The 17,485-nt window shown below is 46.5% G+C and overlaps 2 protein-coding genes across 6 annotated transcripts in view; one reads left to right on the forward strand and one right to left on the reverse strand.

Annotated features, from left to right (window-relative positions):
* Positions 1 to 17,485, forward strand: part of SLC36A1 (solute carrier family 36 member 1) — a 275,737-nt gene that overhangs the window by 56,376 nt on the left and 201,876 nt on the right. The window contains exon 11 of one of the 5 annotated variants that reach the window (XM_036087674.2): positions 4,167 to 4,400. The exons of the other annotated variants lie outside the window; for them this stretch is intronic. Within the exon in view, the coding sequence (XP_035943567.1) occupies positions 4,167 to 4,378 (212 nt within the window). The 3' untranslated portion in view covers positions 4,379 to 4,400. Of the gene's footprint in view, positions 1 to 4,166; positions 4,401 to 17,485 lie in introns of those variants that run through there. 5 annotated transcript variants of the gene reach the window in all.
* FAT2 (FAT atypical cadherin 2) overlaps positions 1 to 17,485 on the reverse strand; it is an 81,782-nt gene that overhangs the window by 2,425 nt on the left and 61,872 nt on the right. The window contains exons 18-22 of the mRNA XM_078066758.1: positions 15,208 to 15,405; positions 11,137 to 11,947; positions 7,456 to 7,601; positions 3,198 to 3,639; positions 1,117 to 1,270 (exon numbers count right to left, since the gene is read on the reverse strand). Coding sequence (XP_077922884.1) covers positions 1,117 to 1,270; positions 3,198 to 3,639; positions 7,456 to 7,601; positions 11,137 to 11,947; positions 15,208 to 15,405 — 1,751 coding nt within the window. The remainder of the gene's footprint in view (positions 1 to 1,116; positions 1,271 to 3,197; positions 3,640 to 7,455; positions 7,602 to 11,136; positions 11,948 to 15,207; positions 15,406 to 17,485) is intronic.

Raw genomic sequence — 17,485 nt, forward strand, 5'->3', positions numbered from 1 at the left:
CCAGCTGTCCTCAGCATTAATGTCACAGTCCCAGATACAAGTCAGCAGCACCCAAACATGACAGCTGGGCAACAGTGTTGCCCACTGTTCTTCAGGAGATCACAGGAACCCGGCGTGGTCTTGCACAGACCTTCCATTGGACAACTGTTCAGAGCGAGCACTTGGAATTGTATGACCTCCCAGGTCACCGTCAGCTTGGCATTCCATGGTGTAAGGCTCCTAGGAGGCTTCCATGGCCAGTTTCATTCACTTTTGAGGGATATTAAGAAAGGCTCCCTTCATTCTACTTGAGTCCCAGTGTCTACATATTCACCACCAACACTTTGTCCTTTTGGGTTAGACATTATCCTCCCCACGTTCCTCTTTTAAATTGCAAACACCACCACTTTCAGCCAGGAAGTATCCTGCCAACACATCGACTGCAGAGCGAGGTGTGCAGTGGGGCCAGAAATGCCAGGTGCTGAGAGAAAGGACTTGGTCACAAACACATGGGGGGATTTGGACAAGCCCTTTCCTTTTCTGGGCCTCAGTTTCCCCATCTGTAAAGTGAGCGGGTGGACTACATCATTGGCTCTCTTATGCACACGCTGACAGCAAGGGGATCGCTTGAGAGCTTGTTATAGATAGAATCCCAGGCCTCATTCCTTGGAGATTCTGATATAGTTGGTCCAGAAATCTGTATTTTTCACAAGTATCCCTGATGATTTTTTAAAGACTCCTAAACTGGGGAGCCATAAAACCAGATAATTACCAAGCCTCTTTACCTCTAGGATTCTAGGGATCTATGGATTCTTGCAGTCCCCCAGGCCAGCATAATACAAGGCACAGGTAGCTTGCAGTGGGGTTTGAGACCCACAGCAGTGTTTGTACCTAGTGGAGTCATTGTCCCCAGGCCACTTTCTGGGAAGTTAGAACCCTCCTTCCCTGAGTGTTCTGATGCAGGTGGTTGGAGGGAGAAGCCTTGGCACGTGGAAAAGGCTGAGAAGCCAGGTCGCTGGAGCACTGAGCTCCTGGTCTCCCATTGGCTTCTCTGGAGATCAGAGTGTGGAGATCATTCCCTAATGGTGCCAAACCCAGGGTGAGGAGCCAAAGGCAGGTGGCCTCCCCTGTGCTTACCTGTCTCCCATATAAGGGTGAGGGCAGTTACAGGAGGCGCCTTCAGGGGACAAGACGCAAGTGCCACCTTCCAGGCAGGGTGTTGAAGTGCAGTTCTCCCTTCTTTGTTCACAGTGCCTCCCGGAGAACTGGGGGGGACACTTGCAGACATAGCCTGGGAGGGAGGGCAGAGGGGAAGAGAGTCAGGCAGCTGCAGGCTGAGAGGCCCTCCAGGACAGAGGGGGGCCTCGGCGTGTCTGCAGATCCGTGTGTCCGTGTTGAGTTACTGAGTGCCTCCTTCTGTGACAAGCACCATGCGGGGCACTGGTGCCCTGCTAGACAAGAAGACATGATCCCGGCCTCAAACCACGTGTAGTCTACAGAGAACAGGCATCTAAAGAATAGTAATCATCCTAGACAACACTTATTCAGTGCTAGTCACCGTGCTAACAATCTGCATGTGTCAGCTCATTTGAGCCTCATGACAACTCTGAAGTTGGTTACTGTTATCCTCATCAGGGGACAGGTACAAGTTGATGGCAGGGGAGGAGATGAGGCACAGAGAATGCGTGACATTTGCTCAAGATCACCCAGCAAGTAAATGGTAAATTTGGGATTCAAACCTATTGAACCAATTGTGTATAATATCAGTATATTAGTAATTATCATAAAACGACAGAGCCTAGCGAGCCAAGGGAGAGTGGGGACTGCAGGGCGAGGGAGGTGGGAGGGGCCAGAGCATCCCTATGAGCCAGATGCAGGAATTAGGAATTAGGACTCTTAATTCCTAATTCCTAATTCCCCTTCTTCCAGCAAGGGGAAGCCACTGCAAGGTTCCAAGCAGGAAAGTGATGCACTCAGACCTGCTTTGTATAAAGGTCACTCTGGTGCCCTGCTGGAAGGCGCAGGTGGAGGGCAAGAAGGGAGAGAGCAGGGAGACAGCTGGCCCAAGGGTGAGAGATGACAGCTGCCTGGTAGTGCGGACAGACAGAAGTGATGGACCCCTTAGATATTCTGCAGATGGAAACGACAGTACTATTATCCAGGCAAAAATGAGAAAATGGGATAATGCTGAGTGTTGACAGAGAGAGATACCGGATCCTTCTGCGTTGCTGGTAGAAGCACAGCTGCTGTGGCCATGCTGAAGAGCAATTTGGCCCTAGTTAGTCAAAATAATGATTTACATCCTCTGGGTATGTGAGTTCCATCCCTGAGTGTGGTGTGTGTGTGTGAAGGAAGTTCTCGTGCAGGTTCACAGAAGATGTGCATGAGGATATTCATGCAGCATTGTTAATGGAGGTGGGGTGTTGAAGCCGCCAGGGTGTTCGGTGCTAGCTGAGTAGAGAGGGAAGATGTGACTGCATGCACACACATCGGGGTACGGAGCCACAATAAAAGCAATGAATATGAATTGTGGCAGCGTGGATGGAAAACTATAAAAAATTATATATCACTTATATGATTAGAAATTCAAGCATGTGTAAAACCAGTAATGTACATTTTGCAAGAACTCGTTTAAAAACTTTAAATGTTTGCCTATTGGTTTGGGGAAGGGAAAGGCAGCTGAGTATAGAGTAAAGGGGAATATAAAAGAGAAATCTGGCATGGACCAATCATAATACTAAGGTGTGTGATGAAGTTAACCTGTGGCATCAGAGGTCCCTGTTCATGCTGGTCCCCCATCCATACAAGTAGAAAGTCAGTCCTTGTTGAGGGAGAACAAAGACTCCTGCTTCCCTTAGTGTAGTGGATCCCAACCCGTTACTCATGAGATAGTAAGGGGAAGAAAGAGACATTTGGCATCAGGGGGAGGATTGCTCCACTGAGATCTGCACGCCAAAGGCACCTCTCTCACTTAACAGCCATGTGACCCTGGGTGAGTTCCTTCACCCATCTGGGTATCCCTTACGTAGCCCAGCAGTTTCCTATGCTGTAAAATGGAGCCATTGACGGCTTTCTTTCAACCCCTCTCTCCCTCATGGGGCTGTGCTGAAGGAATATACTTGGTAAACTCTCCAGTGATACATGATTGCTAGTACAACATGCTGGGGTCTTCTGAAGAGCCTTCTGGGTTAAGCCTTGGAGTTATTTCCAGCCCTTACCTGCCCCGCGGGTCTGTGAGCACTTGCCACCATTGAGACATGGGTTTTGGCTACAGTCATTGCTGTGTGAGCAGCACTGGGTGAGGGCCTGCCTCTCTTGCAAGCCTGATGCCTTCTTGCCACGGACGAGCAGCTCCAGCGCCTCTCCATTGATCACGACCGCATCCAGGCAGCCTTCAAAACCCTGGGACACGATTGGGGAAGAATGCAAGAGAACAAGGCCACCCAGAAAGAGGTCTCCTTCGGGCCTGAGACCCTGGCAATTCTCTGGGAGCACAAGGGAGGCGTTGCCTGAGCTGTCAACCAACAGGCGAATGGAAGTGTCTGTCTCCTCCACCACAATGGAGTGCCACTCTTGGTCATTCACGTGGAGCCCGGAGGAAAGATTTCCATAGAAACCACCTGGGCAACGGTATTCCAGCTGGAGCACTCCATCAGCCAGCTGCAAAGAAAACCCAGATGGCCATCAGCAAAGCCAAGAAGTCCTTATAAAAAGTACTGCTAACAGGCTACCAGTGCAAAGAATGTTGGTTGTATTTTCATGGGTGGGAGAGGTAGTGTTTGGGGATTTTCAAGGCTGTTTTAAACATTGTCTTTGTAGAGTATTAAAGCCCTCAAATTGCTGTTCTGTCTGTGGTCTCATTTGGCCCTTACCATATTCCATGGGATGGTCCAGGCAGGGATGGCATCATTTCACAGATGAGGAAACTGAGGCCCCGAGAAGCCTTGCTGACCGAGACTGTCTCTTTTGGATTCTTCTTTGTAGGCCTCTCCCGTGTTCTATGCTCCTCAAGTTGGCCCTCAAGGACACCAAAAACCTCCCTCCCTCCCACTCTCTTATTCAGCAGTTCTGCAGTTCTCAAAGTGGGTCTCCAAGACCTTTCCAGGGGACCCACAAGGGGAAACCATTTTTATAATAATCCTAAAACATTATTTGCCTTTTCTACTCTATCTCTCACAAATATGCAGTGATTTCCAGACATGTGCTATCACAACAGATGAACGCAGAAGTAGATGTGAAAATCCAGCTGTCTACTATAAAGCCATACATAAGAGAGATTCGCAAAAATGTAAAACAGTGCCACTCTTCTTTTTTCTTAATTTTGGAAAATGTAATTATTGTTCACAATAATATGGTATTTATGTCAACATGTAATAGGTTTCTTGCTATTTTTAAATGAATAAATAAAGATTTTAACATTTCCCAGTTTTAATTTCTAATACTGAAAATACTGATAGCTCTAGCCCACATAAACAAAACTTCCCTAGGATCTTCAATTATTTTTAAGAGTGTGAAAAAGTCCTGAAATCAAGAAGTCTGAGAACCACTGGGTTAAATCATTTTAGTTTACCTCAGCCCAAGAGGTAGGACTACTGTGGTCACTCTGGGTTGTGTAGAGCTTTCTCTGGGCAAAATTTGAAAATCCAATCCAGTGTTTTACAGAAGTTAGCCATTTGTACATCACCTTCCCAATTTTTGTCCTGGTTGAATACTACCTATACAGTTATTTATGTAAAAGGAAACTTACTATTGTTCCAGTATGTAGACTCAAAACATTGTCCTTAAATCACTCCTTTCACTTAGCTAGGACCACAAATCCATTGGTCCCACCATCTTTTCATTGTCTCTCAACCTCTGTAAGGTTCTCACCTCTCTCCTTCTCCAGCTTAAATTCCATAGCCAAACTCCTGTCCTCACTTACTTGGTAGAACTCATTTGGCAAACACACAAATCTGGTAAAATCCAACTCTCTCTCTGCTGTATGTGAGCATCATTGAGCTGAACATAGCTGGAGAAAAACACGCAGCCTTGCTTATTGATCTCCCTTTAATTTCATGACTGCAAGTTTCAAATGAGCCCTTTGTGGTGCCTAATTATGGTGCTATCTTCCTTGGTTTACTCTCCCAGGTGACTATTTTCACAACCTCTCTCTCCTCAAACCCCTGATGCTCGCCTCCCCATCCTTGCTCTCAGCAATCAGATGGGGACTTGCAGGCACTCTTACCATCATATCTGTCCACCTTGGTGGAAGCCAGTCTCTCCATTCATGTACTTGGTCTTACCTCCTCAAGGACAAGTTTCCATTGACCTCCTTTCTCTTCCCTACATCTTTGTTTGTTCATTCTCTACTGTACCATTCCAGTCATCACACAAACATGCTGTTATTGCTCTAATCTTTAAAAAAGTTGTCTTGAACCCACTTCTCCCACCAGAGATCACCTTCTTTCTTTGCTCCCTCTTTGCAGCAAAATTCTACCCCCAACCCACCGACCCACCACAATACTGAAACCACTGGTGTCAGGGTATTTAGTGGCCTCTGTGTTGCCACGTCCAGTGATTAATATCACTTCCCATCTCACTTGACCTCTCAGCAGCACGTTATCAGCTGGTCACTCCTTCCTTCATGATACATGTTCTTCGTTCAGCTTCCTGGATACAATACTCTTGGTTTTCCTCCAACATCACTGGTTGCACCTTTTCAGTCTCCTTTGTTGGATCCTTCTCTTCCCCCAGACATCTCAATTTGGAGTGTTACATGGATGAATCCTTGGTCTACTCTTTTTACAATCTATACTCCTTGGTGATCTCATCCAGTTTCATGGCTTTCAATACTAAGTATATGCTGAAGGTTCCCAGATCTTCATCTCTTTCCCAGACCTTTCTCACAGACACTAGGCTTGTTTATCCAGCTCCACTTGGAAGTCTAATAGGCATCTCAAACTTATATCTCCAAAACTGAACTTATGATCTTCCCCCAAACCTGCTCTCCCCATAGCCTTCCCCTGGTCTGTTGGCAGCAACTCCATTTTTTCTAATTACTCAGGCCCAAATCTTACTCCTTGCTTTCTCTCCCAGCCCTCATTCAATTCATCAGAAAGTCCTGTTGTTTTTGCCTTCAAGAATCTATCTAGAATCTCAATTCTTCTTCCCAGTTCACTGTCATTACCCTGATCTAGACCACCACCATCTCTCACCTGAATTATCGCAGTACCCTCTTGGCTGGGTCTCTGCTTTTATCCTTGTTTCTCTAAAGTTGTTTATCAACAGAGGAGCCATGATGACCCTTCTGAATATGTCACATCATGTCAATTCTCTGCTCAAACCTTCTCATGCCCTCCATTTTGCTCAGGACAAAAGCCAAAGTCCTTCAATGGCCTATGAGAACTTTATAGATACTCCCTCATCCCACTGTATCTCTGACCTCAACTCCTACTACTACTGTCTCCCTTGCTTACTTTACTCAGTCCATATACACAGCTGGACTGTTCCTTAAACATGCGAAGCATTCTCCTACCAAAAGGAGGAGAATTTTACATTGCTATTCCCTCTACCTAGAATGCTTTTCCTCAGATGTCTACCTAGCTAATTCCCTTACCCCCTTCATATTCTGGTTCAGTTACCAACTCAGTGAAGCTTTCCCTGATCACCTTACTTAAAATACCAACTTCCCACAGTCCTGATCCCCCTTAACCTTTTTTTTTTTTTTTTTTTAAAGCCAAAGCACTTATCACATTTGGACAAACTATAATTTTCTGAGTTATTATTTTTATGTTTATTGTCAGGCTTCCCCTGTAGGGTGAAAGCTCTCAGAGGGATTTTTGTATTATTCACTGATGAGACCCAAGCACCTAGAACAGTGCCTGTCACTTAGCAGATGCTCAATAAATATTTATTGAATAATTAACTTCAACTAGCTGCCAAAGTCTGCTTGTTCTTTGTCAAAGTGGGAGATTGGCTTTTGTGTTGGAGGTGTTAAAATCAGACAGGCAAACTGAGATAGTCTACAAGATGTAATCAGTAGGACTGAAAGACCATGAGAAAGAAAATTCATTTTCCTTCCATGTGATTCCATGTAACTTAATGCCAGGTTTGTAGTCTTGAGAACCCCAGTGATAGCCAGCCTCCCACCCATCTTGGAAAACACTGGTCTGTTATTCAGCAAAAGTGATAAAACAAAACAAACCCACCATGACTAGATGGCCTCCCATTTCTCCCTCTATCTTCAGAGGCTCTCTCTCCTCCCACAGAGCAGCCCAACCTCTGGTTGTCTTTCGCTATATATATCTCCAGGTCCAGGGCTTGGGCCATCACAACTGGAAAGTCTTGTGTCTTAACCCAATAGTCACACCAGCATCCCTGAAAAGCATGCAGGGTTTCCTTTGCCAGAATTTGGGCTTCATGGCTGTTCCTCAGGCTGTCCCCACCTCCCTAGCCTGGCACGCCCACGTGAAATCTCTCAGGCTGGCAGTGCCTTACCTTCAGGGAGACGTACACTGTCTCATTGCTGAACAGGACAATAGCCTGTGATTGGAGTGTTTTCAGGCGGAAATGGATGTACCAGTTCTGTGCCTCAGGAAGCCTGTACCGCCCAAAGCTTCGTCCACTGAATCTTGTGGCAGTACCTGTAGAAGAAACCAGAGATGTCAGCTCTCCATGAAGTGGTCCCCACAAAGTCCTCCAACTGACTTTGTCTCATTCAACCTTTGGGTGACATTGCTCACATTTTATAGATGAAGAAGTGAGGCTTCTTGGCGGGTGGGGGGTTACCTGTCGAGGATCATGCAGCCAGACAGAGGCCATCACACTGCACACCTTCTTTTGGCCCCAAAGACCCTTGCCTCGGGTCCCAGCTTGAGTCAGGAACTATGAGCTCAAACCATTAAGAAAACAAGGATCAAGCCAGAAATGTTACCAATGAAATGTGTGGAAATCAAAATTTCTATCCTACACAGTTTCTGTGTTATTTCTGACATCACTGGGGGAAAGAAGGAAGCAGAATTGAAGAGGATTCTGCATATATGTGTGATTTCAGGAATACCACAAAGGTCACTTGCCTCAAGATCTCCCCTTTGCAATTAGGAGTGTAACCATTTGAGAAGCGCGTAACCAGATGAAGCGCTGCTGAGAGGTCGAGAGTCACTGCGATCAAGGAAGGGGTGCAAAGTTCTGGGAAGTCCTGCATGTGCACCCCCCTGTAGCAACTGCTAGCGCATAGTTGCAGAGTCAGGAGGCTCCACTTCAACTTGACTTTCTCCAGCTTATTTAACCATGGGACCCTCTTATGTGGACTACCTCTTCCAAGCCCTAGGAAATAGCATTCTGCAGCCCGCCTTGGGGAATGCTGAGTTATGTATATTAAGCACTACCCTCCCCAGAAATGAGTTCAGTTGTTAAATCCCTAAAACCTCAGTGTGAATAAGCTTATCAGTGGTCAGGCAAGGGGAGGAGCTGTATAGGCCCCAGATACCCCAGATTGTTGAAGAGAGGGAACAAAGGCCAAGAGGAGAAAGAAGCACCAGGAAGCCGGAGGCGCATAGAATTTCAAGATCCTAAGAGTCTGTCACACCTTAGATCTAAAACTCTCTGCTGCGGGCAATTCTGTTGTAGTAGGTCGTTACTGGAAGGGATATTGAAGATGATCTAGATCGTCTAGGAATTCCCAGACCTGGCTGAATATCAGGATCAGCTGGAGGGAGTTTTAAAATACAGAATACCAGACTCTACCCTCAGAGAATATGACTCAGTAGTTCTGGAGGCACATGAGAATCTGCATAAAAATCTCCCTGTGATGGGTGTGCTCCTGAGAAGCTGGTCATATGGTGATCCTTGGTATAGGTGCCAGTTACACGGGTGTATTTGGTTTGTGAAAACTAGTTGAGCTGTACACTATAGCACATGGACCTTTCTGTATGCCATATGAATTTCACCAAAATGTTTTTGAAAACAACAACAAAACCCTCTCCTCCAAGTGATTCTGGCAAGCCAGCCTCTCTAGTATTTCTCAAAGTGCAGCCCTTGGGCCACCTGCTTCAGAATTGCCTGAGGTGCTGGTTAAAAATGCCAATTCAAAGGAAAGAGAGAGAGAGAGAGAAACCAAGAAACAGACTCTTAACTATAGAGAGCAAACTAATGGTGTACCAGAGGAGAGTGGGTGGGGGATGGGTGAAATATGTGAAGGGGATTAAGAGTACACTTATGAGCACTGAATAATGTACAGGATTGTTGAATCCCTCTATTGTACACCTGAAACTAACACAACACTGTATGCTAATTAAAATAAAATACTTCATAAAAAATGCCAATTCTAGGCCTCACCCAAGACCTTCTGAGTAATACACTTTGGAGGTGACACCCAGGAGCAGGTCTCTTTAAAATCACACTCCCCATGGTTAGCACTTAGCACAGTGCACATAGCGGGTGTGTCACAAATACTAACTGAATGAATGATGTTACTGTCTTCCACCAGTGTACATGTAGTATGTTTTCCTTCTCTCCTGTTTTCCAGTTTTATAAGGCAGAATAATGGTTCTATAATGTAGTTTCTTATATTAAGTTGTTGGCATTCCACTTTTTTTCACTTCATATTTCTTCTTTAGCGGAAGTTCATATAAGACACTCTTCTTGGGTTGCACAAAAATAATCATCTTTGTCAACTCTTCCAATGAGCTAACAGTCCATGATAAATTTAATTCACTGTACTATTTTAAACACTAAATTGTACTTTATGTTCATATCTTGTGAGTGTCAATAGATCACTGGTTTAAAAGAGTGTAATAAATGAGTTCTTAATTGGAAAAAAAAAAAAAACACTCCCTAGATGATGTTGCACAAGCATGAATTTTAGAACCTCTGCTCTTTGGCCAGGTGACCAAGAGAGAACCTTCGGCCATCACAGCTTTCCTTGCAGGCAACTCTGGAGCAAGAGACACAGAAGGGAAGCACTCCCCCACCCTGCCCCATAAACACACACACACATCAAGAGTAGCTCACCCAGCCAATATACAGTGGGACCTGGAGAAAGTCCACAAATCTTTAGAGAAAGAATTTCCCTAATGCAATCAGGGGGAACCCATAAAGGGTAGGCCAGGCAGGGGGCGATGGTGAATGGGACACAGTGTCATTTTCCTTTTGCCAATGCTCCTAAGCTGGTCCAGGGCATGGATTCTTGATGCCAGGGGTGTTGGAGTGAGTCTGCAGGAGGAAACTGACTTCCTGTAGAGCTCAGTGAAGAGCTCAGGCTTTAGAGTGGGACACACAGGTATTTAGATAACCAGCCCTTCACCGGAGGCCATGAAGTTTCAGGTAAACCAATACACTCCCCATCCCTCAGTTTCAACTGTAGTTAGAACTAATGACCCTGCTTCGTAGGGTGTTGGTGCCAATCAGTTTAGGTAACATATACAGTGCCTGGCACATGGCAGAGTCCTTCTAGCAACAGCTGCTACCATGTGAATGACGGCCATCATGGACAGGGTGCTTATGGGCCAAAGGCTAAGTGCTTTTATAACCATTAAATAATATACTCCCCAAGCCAACTCCAGAAGGCAGGTGATAGTATTTTCATTATTTTATAGATGAAAATCTACAGCTCAGAGAATTTAGTAACCCATCCAAGGTTACACAGCTAGTAAGAGATAGAGCTGGAGTTAAAACCTAAGCTGTCTAAGTCTTAAGGTTATAGCCACCAGGCTGTAGTAATAATAGTAGTACTATTAGTAACTCATGTTAGTGACCACTTTCTCTTTATATGTCAGGCACTTTTCTAAGCAAGCCCTTGATATTTAATACTCATTTAATCCCTATAACAGCCCAAAGACACAGAGAGGCTAGATAATTTTCCTAAGGTCACTTGGCTCTCAAGTGGCAGAGCTGGGATTTAAACCCAGGCAGTCTGATGCCAGAGTGTGTGCTTTCAGTCGTCATGCTAACTGCTTCTTGTATCCTTACTGTTATTTTCAAAACTCCAGAAAGTGGCCAGGAATAGGGTGCTATTCCATGACTAGATTTTGTGAGGCCACTACCCATCCCATGGTGGCCTGTGGCCCTGCTGAAACGCCCCTCTTACTACCCCACAGGGCCTCCCTGGGATCTCCATCCCTGCAGTCAGTCTGGCTGAGCCCTGCAGTGCTGATTGTTATGGGGAAGCCCATTCCTCACCATTGCAGGAGCAGCTCCTCTCCAGGCGGTGCCGTGGGGTCAGGATGCTGAGCCTGGCTGTGCTGTACGTGGGCCCCACCCTGGGGTCCAGGTGCACTGTCTCTTGGCACATTTGACCCTGGCAGCTTGGGCCCTGGCAGGGCACCACGGGCATGGCTGACCTCATCTGAATTCCCACTGAGTGCTCCATCTCTTTGGCTGAGCGAGTGATGACAGATGCCAGCTCCTGGAGCTTGTAGAAAGTTCCAGAATGCCCCTCAAAGACCAGGAGCACATCCACCCCAGCTGTGGCCTCTGCAGGCTGAAGGCTGGCCAGGTGGATGTTAGCTCGTTTGATGTCCAGTTTGTTGCTGAGGAACCTCTGTAGGTTCCTCCAGTGGTCGCTCACCAGCTCCTCTGGAGTGAGCTGGTGGAAGCCCATCCACATGGCCTGCTGCAGAGCCTCTCGCCCCACATGCCACACATGGACGTGGACCCCAGCAGTGGCGGCGAAGGTCCCGTCACTGACTGTGACGTTGAATGCATAGCGGCCACGAGGCAGGCCCTGGGCGGCGATAATCTTGCCATCGGGGGCGCCCACTGAGAAGTGCCTGGCCAGGGTGTCCTCTCCTGCCAGGCTATAGGTCAGCGTGTCCTGTGGGTCTCGGTCTGTGGCATGGATTTTGCCCACCATGCCACCCTGGAACTCCTCCTCCCCGATGGTGATGAAGATCTCCAGTGGGAGGGCGGAGGGTGGGTAGTGGCTCTGCTCCGTGACACGGACTCTGACAGATGTCGAAGACGAGAGGGGAGGGATGCCGCTGTCTGACACCTGTGGGCAAAACAAGCACTGCTGTTAGCCCAGGACTGCAGCTGTCTGTGGCCCGAACGCGTCTGGGCCTCCTGGGGCAGCCACGTCTCTCTGCTTGAGGCCAGGCTCAGCATGTCGTCACAATCGAAAAAGAGGACAATAACTCCAAAGCACCGAAGGTCTTGTGGAGGGAGTTATATCCCATACCTCCCAGTAAAACTTAACTCCGTTTCCTCATCTGACAGCTCTCTGAGCCTCTTCCTAAGTCTCTCCAGCCACTTGCACTCGTGCCTCCTTCCTCTCCAATGTCCCTCATTCTGTCTCTTTCCTTAAGTGAGTCATCAAGTGTCTCTTCATGATTCCAGTGTGCATCCTTCGTGGCCCCTGTCAGCCGAAGGAGGTTCTCTTTGGGATCCCCCTTTACTATGTGATTGGGGTCAGGGTGGGCATTGCGTCCTCAGGTCAGCCAACAAGTACTTACTGAGTGCTTTCTACAGGCCCTCTGCTGTGATCGGGAGAAAAGAGACCGTCAATACGTTACCAAATAAACAAGAGAATGTCAGACATGGATAAAGTGCTGTGAAGGAGATAAATGGAGCATGGGACAGAAATCTGAAGAGTGAAAGGGTCCTAACTCAAATCAGGTGGGAGGGAAGTCGTGACACTTGAGGAAGAGGTGACCCTTGAACTGAGTCCTAAGGGATGAGAAGAGGTAAGGAGAGGAGGTGACAAAGGGAACAGCAAGTGACCAGCCCCAGAGTAGAAAGAATGTGGTGAGCTCGACGGGGCGGAAGGGCCACGGCTGCTGGAGCGAGTGGGCAGGGCTGAGGACCAGAAGGGGGCGCAAGGGAGGCCACCCTGTCACTGATGGGCTGAGGAGCCCAAGGTCGGGTTTTATGTCAGAGCCGTGAAAAGCCATTGAAGGTTTTAACAAGGCCATGCTATGACCTCAGTTAAGCAAGGAAAAGAATGTAAATAAAAAATGCCTTTTCCTTTCATATTTTGCCAAGCGTCCCTGCAACTTTCTGTCCAGATTAGCAAGGACGAAGTTTCCTTCAGTGACTTGTTCACTTTCCCGGCTGTCACCAGGGGCCTCCACAACTTTCCCTACAGTAGTATCTTGTTCACGTGTGTTCCAGTGCTTTGAGTGGGCGAACAAGTTGTGAAATTATACCTAGTGCTGGGATTTGTGCATAACACAGGTGGGATATCAATAGCAACAGCAATAATTAATACTACTGCTAAGTATAACATACAGCTGGCATCAACTGAGTGCAGACTGTATGCTGGTCACTTCTAATGCTTCTGATGCATGATATGAGATATCCTATCAACCCTAACTGTAACCTTAACCTTTCTTAGGAGATAGACACCACAAAGTCTCCCATTTTACAAAAGCTATCACTTAGGCTCAAAGAGGTCAAGTAACTCGCCCAAGATCATATGGGAGGTAAGGCCAGAGCAGAATCTGTCCTCCTACCTGTGTCCATGGCCCCTTTCTTTGCTGGCCTTTAGTGCCTCCCAGTGAACAAAAGCGGAAATACAGGACACGTGCAAGAGATGATAGTTACTGAGTGATTGTCTGGGTCAGGAGACAGAGTTCATTGTTTCCTAGGCAATCGTGTCCATGCCCTTCGCTCTGAGAACCCTCTGTGTTAGCCCACACCTGTCCTCTGAGCTGCAGACTTCCATTCCCAACTACCTACTGGACACCTTCATGTCGATGTCTCATGGGCACCTAAAAGGTGACATGTGCAAAACGGAGTGCTCATTTTACCCCCATAAACCTGTCCTTCCCCCATCTCACCATCTTTCCAGCCTCAGCAATGGCCACACCTGCCCAGTCTTCACTAGAGTCTGGAACCTGGGAATCACCCCTGATTCTTCTCTCTCTCCCCATATCCAGTCTATCACCAACTCCTGTTTATTTCCATGCAGAGCTTGTCCCTAGTCTATCCACTTCTTGCATCTTTGTTATCTGCTCAAGGTTTCCACACCACTCTCTCCCACTGGGATTGGAAGTAATACTAAAAGTATTACCAAGGCTTATAATTAGGATGGCTGTACTTCCTGGTTTGCCCAGATCAGTCTTGATTTTCACTAATTGATCCTGTTGTGGCTCAGTGGTCACCAATTAACTATTTTTAGTGCTTCTCTCCCTCTCAAGTGCCTCAGTTTGGACCTCAGGTAGTATGGTCACCCAAGCTATGAGGCCTCCATGATCCACCCAACCCATCTCTTCAGCTTTATTCCCATTAGGATGACTATGCTGACCACATTGGCCCCATCTCAGGCTACTTCAAGCTCTTTCCCAACTCAAGAATTGGCTTATCTTGTTCCTGCCTGTGACACTCTCCTGCCCATTTTTCACACGGCTGGCTCCTCTCAGGTCCCAGCTCAAATGTCCCTTCCTCATGAGGGGAGCCGCCCTCCGAATATGTCTCCTCTGTGCCTTTCATAAGGCACTTTCTTTCTTCATTTGTTTATGGTGTATCTCCATGACTAGAATCAAAAGCCCACAGGGACAGGGATCATCCCCTTCTTTCCCCCTGCTATATTACTAGCAGCGAGTATAGGGCATGACACAGGATGGCTGCTCAATATTTGTTGAAAGACAGCAAATCACTGACTGGCTGGCTGGATGAATGGTTGGATATATCATCCTGAGCTCAGAAGAAGTTCACAGAATAACAGGGTCCACTAGGACTTGAGATTTAGGAAAGGGATTTTGAGGGAATGAAATGAAGAAGAAATGTTTAACTACCATCTTGACCACTTCCCTTCGGCTATTCTTACTCTACCCTTTGCAATACCACCATGACCCCCTAAACATGTATATCTTCTCCAGTTTGGACCCCACACCAGTTCCTGTGAGGTTCAGAGAGCTGTCCTGGCCAAACTCAAGCAGTTAGAGCCAGGGTGAGGGTGTTTGTTGTTCTGCCCGGACACTATGCAGGAATTCAGAGGTTAGGCTCCAGGGTCAGAGTATTTGGTCTGAGGCAACCCACCTCTGCCACTTATTGGTAGTATTACTTTAACCCAGTCACTCAACCTCCCTGTGCTTCAGTTACCACCTCTATAAAGTGGGGGTGCTAATTGCACCCACCCTAAAGCCTGTTGTGAGGGTTTAATGCAATAATGCATGTGAAGCACTTAACCCAGTGCCCAGCACCTAGTAAGAGCTCTGTACATTTTCTCCTAATAATAGAAGCACTGATAGTGCTTTTGCCAGCACATTACTGTCCCCATGGTCACCACCAGTGGCCCAACACAGCTCTCACCTTGATCTGAAGCTGATACCATTCCTGAACTCTTCTGCTCAGGCCCACAGCAGTCACTAGCCATCCATCAGGGGTCACTTGGAAGGCAGAGCCGTCATTCCCCTTGGTGATTTGGAATGAGTAGGGTGGACCATTCTCTGGGGAGTCCAGGTCACTCAGGATCAGCTGCAGGACTTTGCTACCAATGGGTGAGTTTTCCTGAGATAGAGAGTACCAGGAAAGAGCAAAATGAGTTCCAGTCCTTCCTTTTGCATCTTTCTGGATCCCCTCATCTGGGATGAGTCCTCAGCACTCTGGCTGCTCTCAGGCCATGTCTGGACTTAGAGCTATCATTCATTCATTCTGTGAGCCTGTGAATTAGTTGTTGGCTTCGCCAGTCTAGACCAGGAGCTTCCTGAGGGCAGTGCTAAATCTTAGAAACAAAGCCTATTAAGGCAGGAAGGGTCCTTAGAGTCCCTTTATCCTATAGAAGGTGACTTGACCAAGGTCACATAGCTGATATAATTCATGTACATAACTTAGTTAGTGCTTGGGATCCATGTGGAAGTTTTGTGATTCATAGGGTCAACTGAACACCTATAAATGGTTTCCTGCTTAGAAGGATGGAACACCCATCCTTGGATGGAACACCCAACTCAATGAGAAAATTTAAAAATGAGTAAGCATGCAACTAAGAAAAATTGATTCCCTGGGTATAATTCCAGTCTCTGTTCTATAACATAGGGATTCAGTATCTGTATCTTTTTTGCAACAAAATCCTATCTACAAATAGAATCTTATGGACAGAAATTAATGGTTGCCTATCCAACAGGCATTCCTTCCTTCCTTTCTTACAAAACCTGACTTTTGTGGGGTGGCAATATCCTCACAAAAGATATGCCCTTATTAAGAGGAGATGGACTGGGACACCTGGGAGGCTCAAGTTGGTTAAATGTCCAACTCTTGATTTCAGCTCAGGTCACGATCTCAGGGTTGTGAGATTGAGCCCTGCGTCAGGCTCTGCTCACTGGGCATGGAGCCTGCTTAAGATTCTCTCTTCCTCTGCCCCTCCCCACTCATGCTCTCTCCCTCTCCTTCTCAAAAAATAAAAAAAAAAAAAGGAGAGAGATGGACTGTGATTGGTCTAAGTCAGTTATAAAATCTGATTCCCTGTGCTAGTTTTTGGTGTAATGGTGATCATGTAATCTGATTCTGATCACTGGAGAAGTCAACCAGGTGAGGGTTCTGAGAAACTTTCTTTGATAAAAACAGAGCCTGGGGTGGGGGGAAGTCCTTTTCTGTTTGTCTTTGAAGATGGTTAGACAAGGATGTGATGCTGGAGCTGCAGCAGCCATTTTGTAACCATGACAAAGAAGGTGAGGGAATTTCAAAGAAGCTAGCCCAAAGCTGTGATACTGTTTTTCTGCTGAAATAACCAGTTCTGGAATAGAACTTCCCACCATCACACCTTTTGTTATATGAAAAAATAAGCCCTTATTATTTAATGACATTTTAGTCAGATAATCTGTTATTGGCAGTCAAAACATCCTAACTAATAATATACAAACAAATAAAAGTGGAGAGACTCTGTCTGATACATAGCAGGACCCAGGATTCTGCCTTCCTATCCTCTTCATTACCTCCCTCACCTCTTATGGTCGTAATTCCCATTGAATCCCTAGGCCCTCTCCAGATCCCATTTGTAAACCACTGGTATGGTGGAAATAGTTTGGGGATCTGGAAAATCATCTGGGTTTAAATCCCAAATTTGCCACATTCTAGCTAGGGTACATTTCTGCACCTACATTTAAAAAATCTGTGAAGTGGGCAGAGTAGGCCTCCTTATCCACAGGGATATGTTCTAAGACCCCTAGTGGATGCCTGAAAGCATGGACACTATACATACATCTCTATGATAAAATTTATCAATTAGGCACAGTAAGAGATTAACAGCAATAACTAATGCCAAAATAGAAAATCATAACAATATACTATAATAAAAGTTATGTGAGTGTGGTCTCCCTCTCTAAAAATATCTGTACTCCCCCATTCTTCTTGTGATGATGTGAGGATAGTAAGATGCCCATGTGATGAGATGAAGTGAGATGAATGACATAGGCACACAGAATGTGTGATGTACATTAGGCTACTATGGACCGTCTGATGATATGTCAGAGAGGGATCATCAGCTTCTGGACTGTGGTTGACTAGGGGTCAGCCTGACTGAAACCACAGAAAGCAAAACCATGGATAAGGGAGGACTACTGTACCACCTGCTTCATGCAGCTATGTGAGTCCC

Source organism: Halichoerus grypus, chromosome 2 (assembly GCF_964656455.1).
Source record: "Halichoerus grypus chromosome 2, mHalGry1.hap1.1, whole genome shotgun sequence".
NCBI classification, from domain to species: Eukaryota; Metazoa; Chordata; class Mammalia; order Carnivora; family Phocidae; genus Halichoerus; species Halichoerus grypus.